This window comes from Protobothrops mucrosquamatus, unplaced genomic scaffold, assembly GCF_001527695.2.
Source record: "Protobothrops mucrosquamatus isolate PMUCROS unplaced genomic scaffold, P.Mucros_1.0 scaffold2596, whole genome shotgun sequence".
In the NCBI taxonomy this organism is placed as follows: Eukaryota; Metazoa; Chordata; class Lepidosauria; order Squamata; family Viperidae; genus Protobothrops; species Protobothrops mucrosquamatus.
In genome coordinates this window covers 116,242-130,670 of record NW_015388650.1, presented here as the reverse complement: position 1 = coordinate 130,670, position 14,429 = coordinate 116,242, and the positions used below count along the sequence as shown (strand labels likewise).

The following is a 14,429-nucleotide window of genomic DNA, read 5'->3' as shown; positions in this document are numbered from 1 at the left end:
AACTTCGAACGATCACTAAGTAAACCGTTGTAAGTCACGGACTATCTGTAATATTTTAGATGGTTGCAGATGAATGAATTGATAAACAGTTGCTTAAATGTGAACAATCTTTGAAGTCATCTTAGGGGCAAATTTTGAAAGTACTTCTGAAAATTTTCATTCAACTGAAAAATGTAACCCTAAGAAAGGGAGGTAATTTTTTTTTTTACTTGAATTTTACAGATTCAACCTGTTATTTTTTTTAACAATTTTTGCTAACTAATTACTTTTGGAAAAGTAAATAATCATATTATAAGTTTGCACCCCGCATATATAAAAAAAATATATTGAAATATCACTACGTAGAGAAAACATTTTTTTGCCAAAATAAAAAGTATGCATCTTTGCACACTTGAGAGGAGATACACAAATTAATTCATTTGTATGTTTATAATTTTGAAATGGTGTAAGAAAAAAAACCCACCAAAGTAACTGATCATATTTTTCATTAAGAGATCAAATAAGTTTGTTCTGCTTTCTTTCCCTTTGCTTGTAGGTCCAAAATTAGGTCTCTTTCAAATGTGCTTAGTTAAGTAAAAGCAAGGGTTTGTATAAACTTAACAAATGTAACAACGGGAAGTGCATTGCATAAATAATGAATACTACAGCATAATGATCTAATGGAAGCACTATCTGTGCACGCACTCTCTTGTTCCAGCAGCAGATGACATCTCTGAAGCAGCTAAATGAACCTTGCAAAGGATGCAACTTCTTTAACCCTTTGAACTGAAAATGCACTTTGCAAAGCATTTATTTCAAATGCTTTGCATAGCCATGCTACAAAGTTTAACATTTTCCATGAATAAAAGTGCTAGGATAGCAGTTCGAAGAATACCTAGGGACTTTTAGGATGCCACACTATCAGAAACATAACTCATAAGTGCTTGTTGGTAGGGTAAAGGCAAGTTCATAATCTGAACAATAAATATAATGAGATGTTTCAAGCTATAACTACATACATAGCTTGGGTAATTTTTCTATATTTTCTCCCTTTCCCAGTCCTATTCTACAGTGCTAATTTAGGAATAATTTCACATTCAGTTGTTTGCAGAGAACTATACCTTCTTCAGATATCCTATGTCTATAATATTTCTCAGGGCTTTTTTTTCTCATAGAACGCCCAGAACGGAGTTCTGGCACCTTTTTTGGATGGAACCTTGTAGGGTAGGCAAGGCGGGTTGTATGACGTGTGTGAGTTCCAGCACCTTTTTTTTTTTTTTTTTAGAAAAAAAGCACTGATATTTCTACTAGAAATGGTTTCATATTAGATAAAAATCAGTTTGCATCAACATGCTTAATGCAAGAGAAATATACTCAAATAATGATCGATTTAGGTAATATCTTTTGTCCCAGAGAAATATTTACAGTAGCAAGTAGGGTCTTTCATATTAAGTACAATTCCATGATTCCCTGCAAATGAACATCCTAGTTAAAGCTATTAAGAACTGATATTTGATGGGCCTCAGTAGATGTATCCTAACCAAAATACATACAAAGTAATTGGAAATTCAAATGAAAAAAGTCTATTGAGAACCACCTGAGCAGTTTTCAAACTGTCAAAAGAGTTATGGAGTTTTATTTGCATAATAGGGTTAGTGAAACTAATCTTCCCTAACGCAGTTTCACAGTTTTTAAAAATGGTGCCCTGGAAATCAGGAAACCTTATTAAAAAGAATAACGTGTAATGTAAGTGACTAACAGAGAAAGGAAAATTTTTAAAAAATGAGTGTGACCATTTTATTAAGAGAACCATTTAGTTCAAACTTCTGAATAAGACATAAATCAATTATATAATTCACTCAATTATATAATTCACTAAGTGAAAAGTTTAAGCTTTAAGTTTTCATTTTTAGCTAAAGCATCAAAGAAATCAACTCACACATTTCAGACAATACAATTATGCCGTCCTGTTTTTTATAGTGCTTTCTTTCCATAATAATAATTAACACAATTAAAATTGTTATTTTTTAGTGTTTAAAATTAAATAATTTCAATATTCTGTGTCTACAAAGATTTAATAATCTAATAAATTTAGCAATCTAATTACCTGTTCCAAGAAGTTTTATTAATGAAACCAATAAAATAGGATTCAATTTCATCACATTAAAGTATTGAAAAACAGAACATTTCTAATCATTACCTTATCAATGGCTGATGAAGAGCAACTAAAGAGGCATGTACTACAACAGAGATGACAGACAGGTGAAAATAATCAAACATAACATTAACATAGTGATGAAGGCCTCGGTGTAAAGTAAAGTGCAACTTTAGCGTTCTGCTGCTAATTAGCTGCAACGTGTTCAGATCCTCTGGTCTAAATGAAAAAGAACATAAACACAGGCAAAAAAATGTGTTATTAGCTTAAAAGAACAAATATACAACATAAATTATTTAAAAAATAATGTAATACTAGGATTAAGAATCCAAGAATACAAGGCAATGACTGAGATCTTCTATAATATATAGTTTTAGTGTTCATTCTCATTTGATAATTTGTTTAATATGAGGACCTTACAGTAATCTTCTGATGAAATCATTAGAAGATGCCACGTATGAAAATTAACGAAAATCTTACATTAACCAGTTGTAACCTTTAATGAAAGCAATATGACATCATATACACAATTATAATGTATACTGTAATATCAAATATAAAACATGTGGAATTGTGTTTACACACAGGCATACAAAGTATTTAATAACAAATTCAAATGTAAGCAAATAAGGCAATCCCCGAACTAATAACTACAAAATCCTTAATTTGGCTTTGATATATCTATTTAATCACAATAATTTTTACAATTTATATCATTTTATGTAGCCCAATCTAGACAGTATTTTTGAATTAAAAATTAAAATCTCATAATGAATCAAAAATACATAACCACTGACTTCCCTCTTATTTCAATATTAAGGGCAGGTTAATACAAGAATGAGTTCAATGCTTACAATTTTACATGAACAGTGACCCCCCCAAAAAAATTCCATGCATACATTGATGCACACAGAACTAATGTATATAAGGTGTCACACAGAACTCAGATGAAAATATAAATATATAATGTAATTGTATCAAGACCAATATGTAACTTAGCTTTGAACTTACGAATAATCTGTATCTGTGAAGTGCAGATCTAAAGATAGTAGGAAATTCATTTCATTAAGAGACTCTTCAATCTAGGAAAATAAAATAAGTTACACAAACTATGATTTACCATGCATTCTCATGTTGAAAGACACAATATTTATATATTTCTCTTTATTTGCTCATAATTACAAAGTTGTTTACAATACACTAAAATACTTTCATATAAGAGTTTTCTATGCAGTATAAAGCTGCAGAAAGCAAAGCAAACAACAATGCTTTTAAATGTTACTAGTGCAATTTAAAACATTGAGTGAATAAAATACTGGATTGTAAATCCAGTATTATTTGTACAAAATGGACCTATGTGTTTTAAAGTTTTATATAAATAGCATGCTACTGTCTGCTTCAATAATCCAGGGCTTTGTTTTTTTGCTGGCTTGCCAGGGAACATAAATCATTTACAACCAAGATGCATGGCATGGGACCAGTCATTCTCATTCCACGCTGACAGAACCAAATTGTCAATACTGGCAGGTAATTTGGACAACTGGATAAACAGTTGAGAATACCAAAGAAAAATAAAAGGCAGATGAACAATTGTCTTGATAACTGGATCTGAAACAACATACACTAAACATCTCAATTCTTCTTACTGAGCTGTGACTGCAAAGATAAAATATTCTCTAGAGATAATGAAAGGAATGGATCCAACAAGTAGCTGAGAAGCCATGCTCTGAAGGCTAATTTGCACTTTTGGTTCTAGCCTTTTCAGGTTTCCAAAGAAAAAAAAGAAGGGTGTGCACTCCCCACAAATGTGGCTGATGGTATCATAGCTAAACATTCAGCTTCTCAACCATATAAAGAGAATAGGATTGATTATGCAATTTATATTAATGAAGTTTTTATTAACTATCAGGTAGTACTTGACTTATGACTTGTCACTTAGCAACCAAAGTTATGATGGACCCCCCCCCCCAAGGTATTTATGACCTGGTCTGAACTTCCAATGAACTGGCCCTAGCGGTCATGTGACTGCATTTCAGGCACTTGGCAACCCATCTGCATTTAGGGCCATTTGCAATTTCCCAGTTATTATCGCGATGTATGACATTTGCCAAAAATCAATGTTTACAGGAGGCCAAACGGGTATAAATGGGGAGGAAGTAGGTGGGTAGGGGGAGTCCCTGCCTTTTCTAATGTTTGTAGATGGGAGGGACCAAGCCTGGAATGGTTTGGATTAAGGTAGGTAGTCAGCTAATGAGCAGTAAAAATCACTTAACAATAGCAATGGGAATTGCCCAGATTGTGGTTGTTAAGCAGAGCAGTCATGTGACACCTCACTTTTTGACCACATTGCTTTGTTACTAAAATTCTGGTACCAATTGTGGTTATGAGTCAAGGACTACGTGTAATGCTATACTTAGAATCAGAGAGAAAGTGACATTCTAGCCATTTGGACATTTCTCTGTTATCATTTAGGAGAACACTCTACACCAGTTCACTTAGTACCTATGAATAAGAGACTAAAAATGTATTTGCCTTATGAACCTTGAAAATAAATTAAATTCTAAAGGGGAAAAACAATTCACATTTCTCACCCTAATCTTATTCTTTTTCATTAAATCTTGATAAAGAACTCTGAAAAGATCCTGCTGTAGAGGTGGGCCAGCCAAGATGGTAAATTATAAAATGTCGTCTACAGTATTCCCAAAATTATGCTTATACATATATACAGGAACATTGTGTATGCTGGGTAGGATGATATCATCAGGTCATCCCAATTTCTGTAGAATCTTGGCTTGCTGTTTCTTTGCAAAGACATAGCACTGAGGTGCTACATCCAGTGGGATAATACTTATTGATTTGAAATATTTGTCTTCTTCCCACTCATCTAATGGCTCTGAACTTCTTGAATGCTTTGGTTGTCTACTGACGTACACAGAATTTTGGAATATATTAGTCTTCATTCACCAGGTGTTTTCTTACATTCTTGGCAGCCACCCATACAGAATTATATATATATAACATTAGTTAAGCAGATGCCAGTATTACCTTTCTTTCATCCAATAGCATTTTAATTTTGAAGATCATTGCATCGTTCACACAGACCTCTTCATTTTTGTAGAGAATCTGAAATGTTTTACTGCAGACTACATTGTCATGGACAGAAGCTGGGAAGGCAAGATCAGCACCTGAAAACAAGAACATTGGCAAGCAGTCATCATGGCTCAAAATGTATTGCTATTCACAAACTGATAACTGAGATTTTTTTAAAGATTTTTTTTCCAAACAGCTATATATATTGTAATAAATTATTTACCATTATCATATAATACAGTTAATATACAGCCATTCAAAAACATGAACATCTGATGCTGATGCATTAAGGAACAGAAGTGTAGCAGAACCGGAGCACACCTTAAAAATCAATGCAGCCATTGTTGTAAATGTCTGTGTGAATATATGTGTGCATGGCAAGTGTCCGTAATATTTTTAGGAACTTCTTAAACCATTGTTAAATTCAGCAATATTAGTATTTCTAATCTGGTCTGAAGAGAAATTCTAGAAACAAAGTATTTTAAATTCAAAATGTTCCAAGTTTAAAGCGGTTTACTGTTTTGACATCAAAAAAGATTGTTCGAACTTACTGATCAGTATACTGATATTTTTTCCAACTATTTTAAAAGTATTCCAAGTTTAAAATACTATCATAATGGAATACTGTGGAAGAAACGTGTTTGTAAAGTCTAAAACACGTATAAACATTTTGAATTCAAAGTGACTTTCATATAATTGTAAAAATTCCTTTAATGAATTTTTAACAAAATCTAGTCAATCTTCTATACCAGAGCTCCCCAACCTTTTCAGGTTGGCGGCCTGGAGGGAAATGGAGGAGCAGGGAAATGTGTATGCATGCACATGCACAAACAGGGACACGCACGGCGGTGGAACTAGCACCTACACACATGCGCCTGTGGGCCATGCACATCTGTGGCAGTGCTGGCACCTTCAGGCTGCTAGCACCTGTGTGATGCTGGCGGCCACACTAGCGTTCCCATGCATGTGCAAACGGAGCTGCTAACGCCCACGTGGCGGCACTAGCATAAGTGGGCAGTGCATGCACGCCAGCCATTCCCATTCCTGGTGACCAACAGGCCGCGGCCCTGTACCAGGCCGTGGACTACAAGTTCGACACCCGTGTTCTATACAATTTCACAACAGAGAACAATAAAAAAATAACTGCAAATACAATTTTGGCCGTTTTTCTCTATTTTTTTCATTTCTTCAGAAGCTTTAAAATGCACATATGCTCAAATTTCTCATAAGTATTAAGATCAATTCACTAAAACTATTTAATATATAATGTAATGTTAATAAGCTGATAACTTTTTAATAAAAGTACTATTAAACAGCAATTATAAAGCTTAAATATTAATGAAATATTTATGCTTACTAGTTGCACGTAATAAGCTTGCTTCAATTTTGTGTGGTATTCTTGGAGAAATTTTCATAGATGCACGAATTTGATAGAATCTTCAAGACAGAAAGAATATTTCTAGAATTATTCTGTTTATGATATGTTCACCTTTTAAACACTTTACAACTTTAAACTAATATGGTTTTCAATATGATTTACAGAACATATAAGAATAATGTAAAAATTACAAAAGTCAACAAATTATACATGGAGAGTACGAAGATTGCTGCTGAAAATGCCATGCACATTAAGTGAACCCATTGTTCACTATGGTGCAATTTTGCTGGAAACCAAAAGTAAAGTTTTGGGTAAAGGTGTCAGAAAACACATAGTTATGTGATCATGGGATGCTGCAAATGGCTGTAAATGCAGCTATGTTGCTGAGCACCCAAAGTGCTAGCACAAATTCGCAGTGGGGTCCTCTGACCTTCAGAATTTTAGATCCAGGTCATAAGTTCCCTCTTTCAGGTAGGTTGTAACTTTGTAAGCAAGGTGAAAATAGGAATATAAATTTTTACAATGTATAGTAATTCTTCTATGTTGTAGTTTTGGTCCTTAATATCAACCCTCACTTCTGGGTATCCAAGTGCTCTTGGCAACATTTTCAGAACTGGTTTGCTAATACATTCTTTCTAATGCTGAAAGAGATTAACTGGCCCAAAGTCATTCACATACGTTTATGCCCGAGAGAGGATTAGAACTTAAGTTTCCCCATTCCTAGTCTAGTACTTTTAACCATGACACCAAACTGAGTCTAAATCATCTTTAGAATTTAATAAATTTTAACATGGAAATTTCTGCATTCAAAGCACAAGAAAAGGACATGTGAAGATATGTTAATTTTCAATGCTTTGCGTAATGTAATGAATATTTATTTCATTTTTCAGGAAAACAACAGCCATAAAGAAATTCCTTTCTTTGGGACATGAAAAAGAATAGCAATATGTATACAAATGAGATTCAGAATGAAGATACTGATCACAAAACTGCTGTACCATAAACAGAAACCATAAACAAAAACCTTTAAAGCTTTTTGAGGAAACTCTAAGCACAACTTTATTAATTCATATTTATAAATGTCACAGAAACCTAAATATCAAGGTGTTTATGTTCCTTATCATTGTAATTTAAAATCCTCACAGATTCAAAGTTACAAATGTCAAATGTTAATACCCTTTTTAAAACAGTAATATTTTCAATCCCGCTCTCTTTCTCATCTATCAATTCAAAAAGATGATTCAAACAACTTAGCTTTTCTTATATAAGTAACATTTATCAAGGTAAGATCCATCTCAACTACCGTACTTTTTATCTCAAGATATGCATTAAAACACACAATAAATCTCCCTATACAAAGACTTCTGCAATAATACCATCAGAATTTATAGCATTTATTGTATGGTAGGAAAAATAACTCACCCTCTTTGAAACAAATCCACATTATAAAATTTGTGGAGCTCCACAGAGAATTCTACCATTGCTTGCACTTCGCTCATTTTTATGTAGATGGAGGAGCTATAGAACAGTTGCAAGGAACTTAATTACTGAAAAGAAGGAAAAGAAGACAATAGACGTGACTCATAAATGACTTTCATATTCGTATATATCATTCATAAATATGATTTCTACTAATTCATTATCTGTTTTTTGTAATAAAAAAAACTAAATTCTTAAGCTTCACAGCCATTTTAGAATCACTTTTTAATGTTATATGACAGAGGGGAGAGAGAAGCAGTTGAAAGAAAAAAATGTCTATTTAAAGTGGCAAATTTAATGAATTTGGCTACAAAAATGTTATTCAATCTTTAATTATTCTTAAAATAGCTAAGTCTGCTCCATTAGATTCTATAGCAAAGAACATACATTCTACTTCTTTTCAGTGACAGATATAAAACTTTAAAACTGAGTTGCAATTTCACAACAAGGGCCTATTAGGGTGTCTTGAAAGCTAGAGCTCCACAGAAACACTCTGATTAAGACACCCCGCCAAACAACATCTTTCTTCTGTTGACATTTTTGTGAATGTCTGCAGAAGAAAACTGTCATGCATACTACACCTGTAGGTTTTAGCTTTCCTGTGAGGCAGGATTTCTAAACACAATTATGCTGAACAAGCAAATATCTGCAGAAAAGTAATTTGAGCAATATCAGCAAAATTATGTTTAACTTGTACACTCACTTGATGAGTGCCCTGATTTTCTGAATGCAGTTAATGAGGATTGCTTATTTTAACCTATTTTGGATGTAACAGTAAAACCCAATTTAGCAGTCAGGATATCATCAGCATCCACCTTTTGGCTCTTCATATCCTCTCTTACTCTAGTGTGATTATGATGAAAAAAGTGATCAATTTATTTTTCCTCACATCCAAACTAAAAAAGATCTTTCATTTAAACACTGTTTTGTTCAAACAAACCATTAGTCATATAATTTTATAATTCTGCCTTGTTAAGAAACCAAAACTCTCTCAAGTTCTTCTTGGCTAAGCCAGGGGAAAGTAGGCAAGTGTGTAGGTTCAAGGCTCACTATTACTCATATTGTATATGATCTTACAACATAATTTAACATAATGTCCAAAGTGGACACTTATTCATTTATTTTGCTTATTATGCTTTAAAATAAGCAAATTAACATAGCAACCCAATTAACATAGCAACCCAAAGCACACTTTTTAGCTTACTAATGAGCATTTGATATAATCTTTTCCAATAATTCAAATAATGCAATATCAATCACATTAGAGCCAAAGCAGGATCAGTCAGACACTGTTGTATCCAAACATGTGTAGAATAAAAAGTAAAATTATAAAGAAACAAACACAGTCCAGTAAAGATCAAGCATGTTTGGCCATGTTTAGAAGTATCAAGAGTGGAAGTGCCAAGCTTTAAGCCTTTGTTAGTAATCAGTCTGATCAAAGCTGTATACCTGCAGTTCCCTTTGGTCAGTAACACAATATTTACTGCTCCTTATAATACTTAATATTTTGTTTAATGCATTTCATTTAGTATAGAGCGTTAAAGATCCAACAAGAAGACAGAAAATTATTTCCTTCATAAATCCATCAACTTGGCATATAGATTTTCTAACTCTTTATTACAATATGGTAAGAGTGAGACTTAACATAGAAAACCTTACAGGTATGCATTTACAATATTGCTAAAAGATTAAGCTTCATCTTTACCTCTAATAATAAATAATCCATTTTAATGAAGATAACAAGCAGTCTTCCAGTTCCTCATTTTTGCAAAACCATTCTGCTTACTCTGCATGGAAAAGAAAGCAAATTATGGAATAACTAAATCCAATCTATTTCTGGGTTTTCTCATCAGAATAAAACAAAATGTTAACAGTATTCTGTGTGCCTTGGCATACAGTCATGCTGGCCTCATGACCACGGAAGCGTCTTTGGACAACGCTGGCTCCCTCAGCTAAGAAATGGAGGTGAGCACCGCCCCCGAGAATTGGATACGACTGGACAGGGGAAAGCATTACCTTTACTTTGAAAGTGAATGCCTAAAAAAAGCATAACATTTGAAATGAAACCAACAAGTCAGGAATATTTTGTAAAAACCGCGTTAATATGTGATTAAATGCAGGAAGAATAAATAATCTAATACGTGATACTTAATTTTAGAGCAAATTAAAAATCTATTATATTAAAAATATGTTTTAATGTTGTATCTTTATTATAGCTTTTTATTTATCTAAATCTTAGGTTCATTTATTTGTTGACTGTTCAACGCCCTACGATTTAGAGCAATGTGCAACTACTAAATTGGTTTAGGCTGGTTTCTATTCCCTTGTCACAAATAAAATACATCTCTGTTTTATATGTATTCTTTGAATCCCGTGCAACTGATTCTTTTCATACTGTGCTTTATCAAGGAAAAAAAATATTTTCATCTGTAAGATAAACAGTATTGTAACTATTGACAAACTTATAAGAGAAGCATTTTGGAATGCAGTCTGAGCATTTTAGTTGTTATTTTAATTGATTTAGAACATCTATATTCTGTTTTTAAATTATTAAATGCACAATAAGATATTTAAGATACATTTTCAGTTCACTAGGTGAGAAAAGCAACTAGCATTTGCAAGGATTGCCTGACTAATTAAGATAAGCAGAGAGCAAGACAGGGATAAATAACTTTTTTCTAGCCTGGGGGACTATATAATCTTTGTGCTCCACCTGGGGCTGCTAGTGGCAAGAGGTCATGGGGTAGAGTGGGAATTTTAGTCCTTAAGGGGGAGTTAAGGAGCAAAATAACCATCTTCAAACATTTTTTCTCCTTTAACTTCTCCAACATCAGCATACTAATGTAGCAGTTTCAGAGCTTTTAAGAAATGAATGACTGGGTCATATCATACGCTAATCATGTTCCTACTGAAACAAAATAATTGTATGACTTTATAGAATAATTCTATAGTCTTCTCAGATAAAATTCTGGGATTTTTTAAATAATATTCCTTATATTTAATAACTTAACAAGAAGCTAAGTTGGGGTATTTGTGAGTATGGGAAAAAAAGAAGGCATAGAAAGTGATTTTTAAATTATAAAGGTTATTGGTATAAACTGCTTTTCTGAAAACTGAAAAATGGTATATATTTGATACAAATAATTTTATCATTTATACAGCATTCTGCAGTGTCCAGTGGAGAGCAGTGATACAATTATTGCTTTACTATACTGTTCCAAGAGTCCTAACAACCACAAATAAACAAAAAGCTAACAAGCAAAGATGTAACACCTTATAGTTGTGACAAACAGGATGTTGACTGCTTACTAAATAACCCTCTTTATTTCAATAAACACACCAAATTTGTTTCTTCCCTGGAAAATAAATTGCTGCAGTTTGTGTTGAGGTGAAGTCATAATCTGTCCTTTGGTTTAATTTATTTACTTAGAAATTTATATGGCTGCCTACTCACTCTTGGTGACTTTGAAAAATATGGCTGCTCCCAAATAAGTTATCCTATAAGTGTTCTCATTACTACCTGCCATATACCTGTGGTTGTTAAGTAAATCACCATGGTCATTAAGTGACATTTCATTTGATTGCCATTTGTGATCTTTCCTGCTGATCTCCTCATTGACTTTGCTTGTTGGAAGCCATTGCAAATGGCAATCAAGTGACCCCAGGACACTGCAACTGCTGCAAATGCATGACAATTGCCAAGCACCTGAATCACAATCATGTGACCGCGGGGACACTGCAACGATATTTGTGTGTGACAACTGGTCATAAGTCACTTTTTTCAGCACTCTTGTAACTTTGAACAGTTGCTACTAAACAAATGGTGGAAGTTTCAGATTTACCGTACTGTCATTGCTTGTGAAAGCTAAGCAACTTAATGGGTATAGAAGCAAAACAGGATACAAAGAAAGGCTTAGGCTCCTGCAAGAGGCTTGCACCATACTAACAGATTTATATCACTTAAGGAGCTAAGTTATATGTACAATCCTGCCCTGAAAGTCATATCAAACTCTGTCTGAAATTTACTTCAGCACTGATAGGAACTCTTTTTAGAGACTAAGCCTAATAGTATTATACCTTCTTTGAAATATAGCTGTGTAGAAGACAGTAGCAATTCCAAGTTCCTATGTAGGACAATCAAATCATGCACACCAGTATTAAAGTAGCTTTGCTATAGAATCTGATTCTTCCTACTGTGAAGGAAAGAATGGAACTTAGAATCCAATGCTCACTCATGGATCATTCCTGTTTCTTGTTAACAGTATGTTATACCCCAAAAATAGGGCCAGTATGTGAGAGTGGAGTTTTAAACTATTAAGACATAGCTGCACATAAGCCAAATAGAAAAAAAACCACAGCCATAGAGAGTACACAATTGTTTTTCAATTCCATAAATATTATCTATATGACAGCTTGGTGATTATGCAAAGTATCCTTTTATGAAACAATCAAAGTTCATAATAAAAAGAAAAAGGAAAAATGGAAAACTTTGTTGCCCTAAACCTTTAAATGTATTTTATTTCAGATCTTAATGTTTTTTAAATTGATGATATGCCATCAAGTCATTGTTAATTCTTAGTAACCACATAGCTTTCCTCCACGACAATCCATCCCTATCTAGTTTTTCCAAGTCTCCCAACGGTGCACTTAATAACTCTATAACTGAGTCCATTCACCTTGCTGCTAGTCATCCTCTTCTCTTTCCTTCCACCATTCCCAGCATTAGAAACTTTGCATAAGGGATCATCCAAAGTATGATAATTTGAATCTGGTCATTTGAGCCTCGAGAGAGAACTCTGGGTTGATCTGTTCAATGAGCCATAGCTTTGTTTTCTTTGCTGGTATTCTCAGGAGTCTTCTTCAACAGCAAAGATCAAAAGTGTCAATACTCTTCTTTAAATTCCAATTTTCACTTCCATAGTTAAATACCATGCTTGCACATTTCCGATCTTTGTAGGTATAGGCACAACCACAGCATTTTAATCTCTTTGCTACTGCCTTCATGGCTGCTTTATTGCGAGCTATTTTGTAATGTATTTCTTGACTGCTTGTTCCTCTACTGTTAAGGGTTGATTCTAAAAGTTATCCCACCACTTTGATACCCTTGTTGCCAATTCTAAGGCTGGTTGTTCAACCTGTTGCCATTAGTTTTTGTATTTAATTTTAGTCTCATTTGTTCACTGTTCTCCTTGATTTTTATTACTACAGCTTGCAGATCATTTGCATTTTTGACTTTCAGGATAGTATCATCTATGGGAATTAAAATCTGAAGTAAACTAACAGTCTTCGTTTTTCTCCTTAGTAATAACCTTGAAGCATTTTATTCATGCAATTTCAAATACTTTCCTCCTGAAGATCATTTATAAATATAAGAACACATTACTAAAAAGGCTGTAGCAGTGTTTTGTACTCTGGATTTCTATGTAGATGGGGCATTCATTTTCAAATATAAGTCTCCAGAGTGCACCTCCTGATTCTTGGAAGTTTGTAAAGTCCTACGGTAGTTGTGCCCTTAAGCCTTGAAGGCAGGGTTGTGGACTATTCCTTTGAACAGAGTTAACTGAGGGAGTGTGTGTGTTGAATGCTTATATTCCTGATTTATGTACAGTTGTATTGTGATCTCTCTTTTTTACAGTGATTTTGATTATCTCACTGATAATGCTTTTCTTATTTTTCTACTTTTAATCCAAATTATTGATTTTCAGGAATTGTACATTGCAGAATCAGTTTGACTGGTGCAGCGGATGGATGGATGGAAAAACTCCACTCTCACATACTGGCCAAAGTTCATGATTTAATCTTTCTTGCAAGGTGTAAGTGAAATACACTGCACTAAACAGCATAGTCTCAATATAGGATAGTAAATATGGCTGCTATGGTATAAAAACAGATATTGCTTTCTTGTCGTTTTACCAGGAAATTCACCCAGGAAAAAATGCCCTATTACCATATTATTACTGGTATTAATTCACTTAGTTATTTTATTCCAAGTTCATATTCATTTCGTCTTTCATTTTTTCCAGCATTAGAACCTTTTCCAGAGAACTAGGTATTCACATAGTATCTCTGAAGTAGGTTAATTTGAGCTTAATAATTTGTGCCTTGAGTAAGAACTCTGGGTTGATTTATTCAATGGTGCATTTGTTTGCTTTCATGGCTGTCCATAGTATATTTAGGAGTCTTCCCCAACAATAAAATTCAAAGGCCTCAACTCCCTTTGTATTCTGCCTCTTCAAAAACCAACTTTTGCTTCCATACAGAGTCACAGAGACTTTTACTGCTTGTACAATTCTGATCTTATACCATATAAGTGACTGCTATAATTTCTCACATAAGGCTCAAAGGGTA

The 14,429-nt window shown here is 33.6% G+C and overlaps 1 protein-coding gene across 1 annotated transcript in view; it reads right to left on the bottom strand.

The window, feature by feature from the left end:
• The window catches only part of FAM135A (family with sequence similarity 135 member A), a 40,816-nt gene extending 31,016 nt beyond the window's left edge, over positions 1-9,800 (bottom strand). Inside the window, exons 1-6 of the mRNA XM_015825321.1 lie at positions 9,787-9,800; positions 8,025-8,149; positions 6,582-6,661; positions 5,180-5,319; positions 3,146-3,216; positions 2,180-2,353 (exon numbers count right to left, since the gene is read on the bottom strand). Of these exons, the coding sequence (XP_015680807.1) occupies positions 2,180-2,353; positions 3,146-3,216; positions 5,180-5,319; positions 6,582-6,661; positions 8,025-8,101 (542 nt within the window). The 5' untranslated portion in view covers positions 8,102-8,149; positions 9,787-9,800. The remainder of the gene's footprint in view (positions 1-2,179; positions 2,354-3,145; positions 3,217-5,179; positions 5,320-6,581; positions 6,662-8,024; positions 8,150-9,786) is intronic.
• Positions 9,801-14,429: the final 4,629 nt, after the last annotated feature.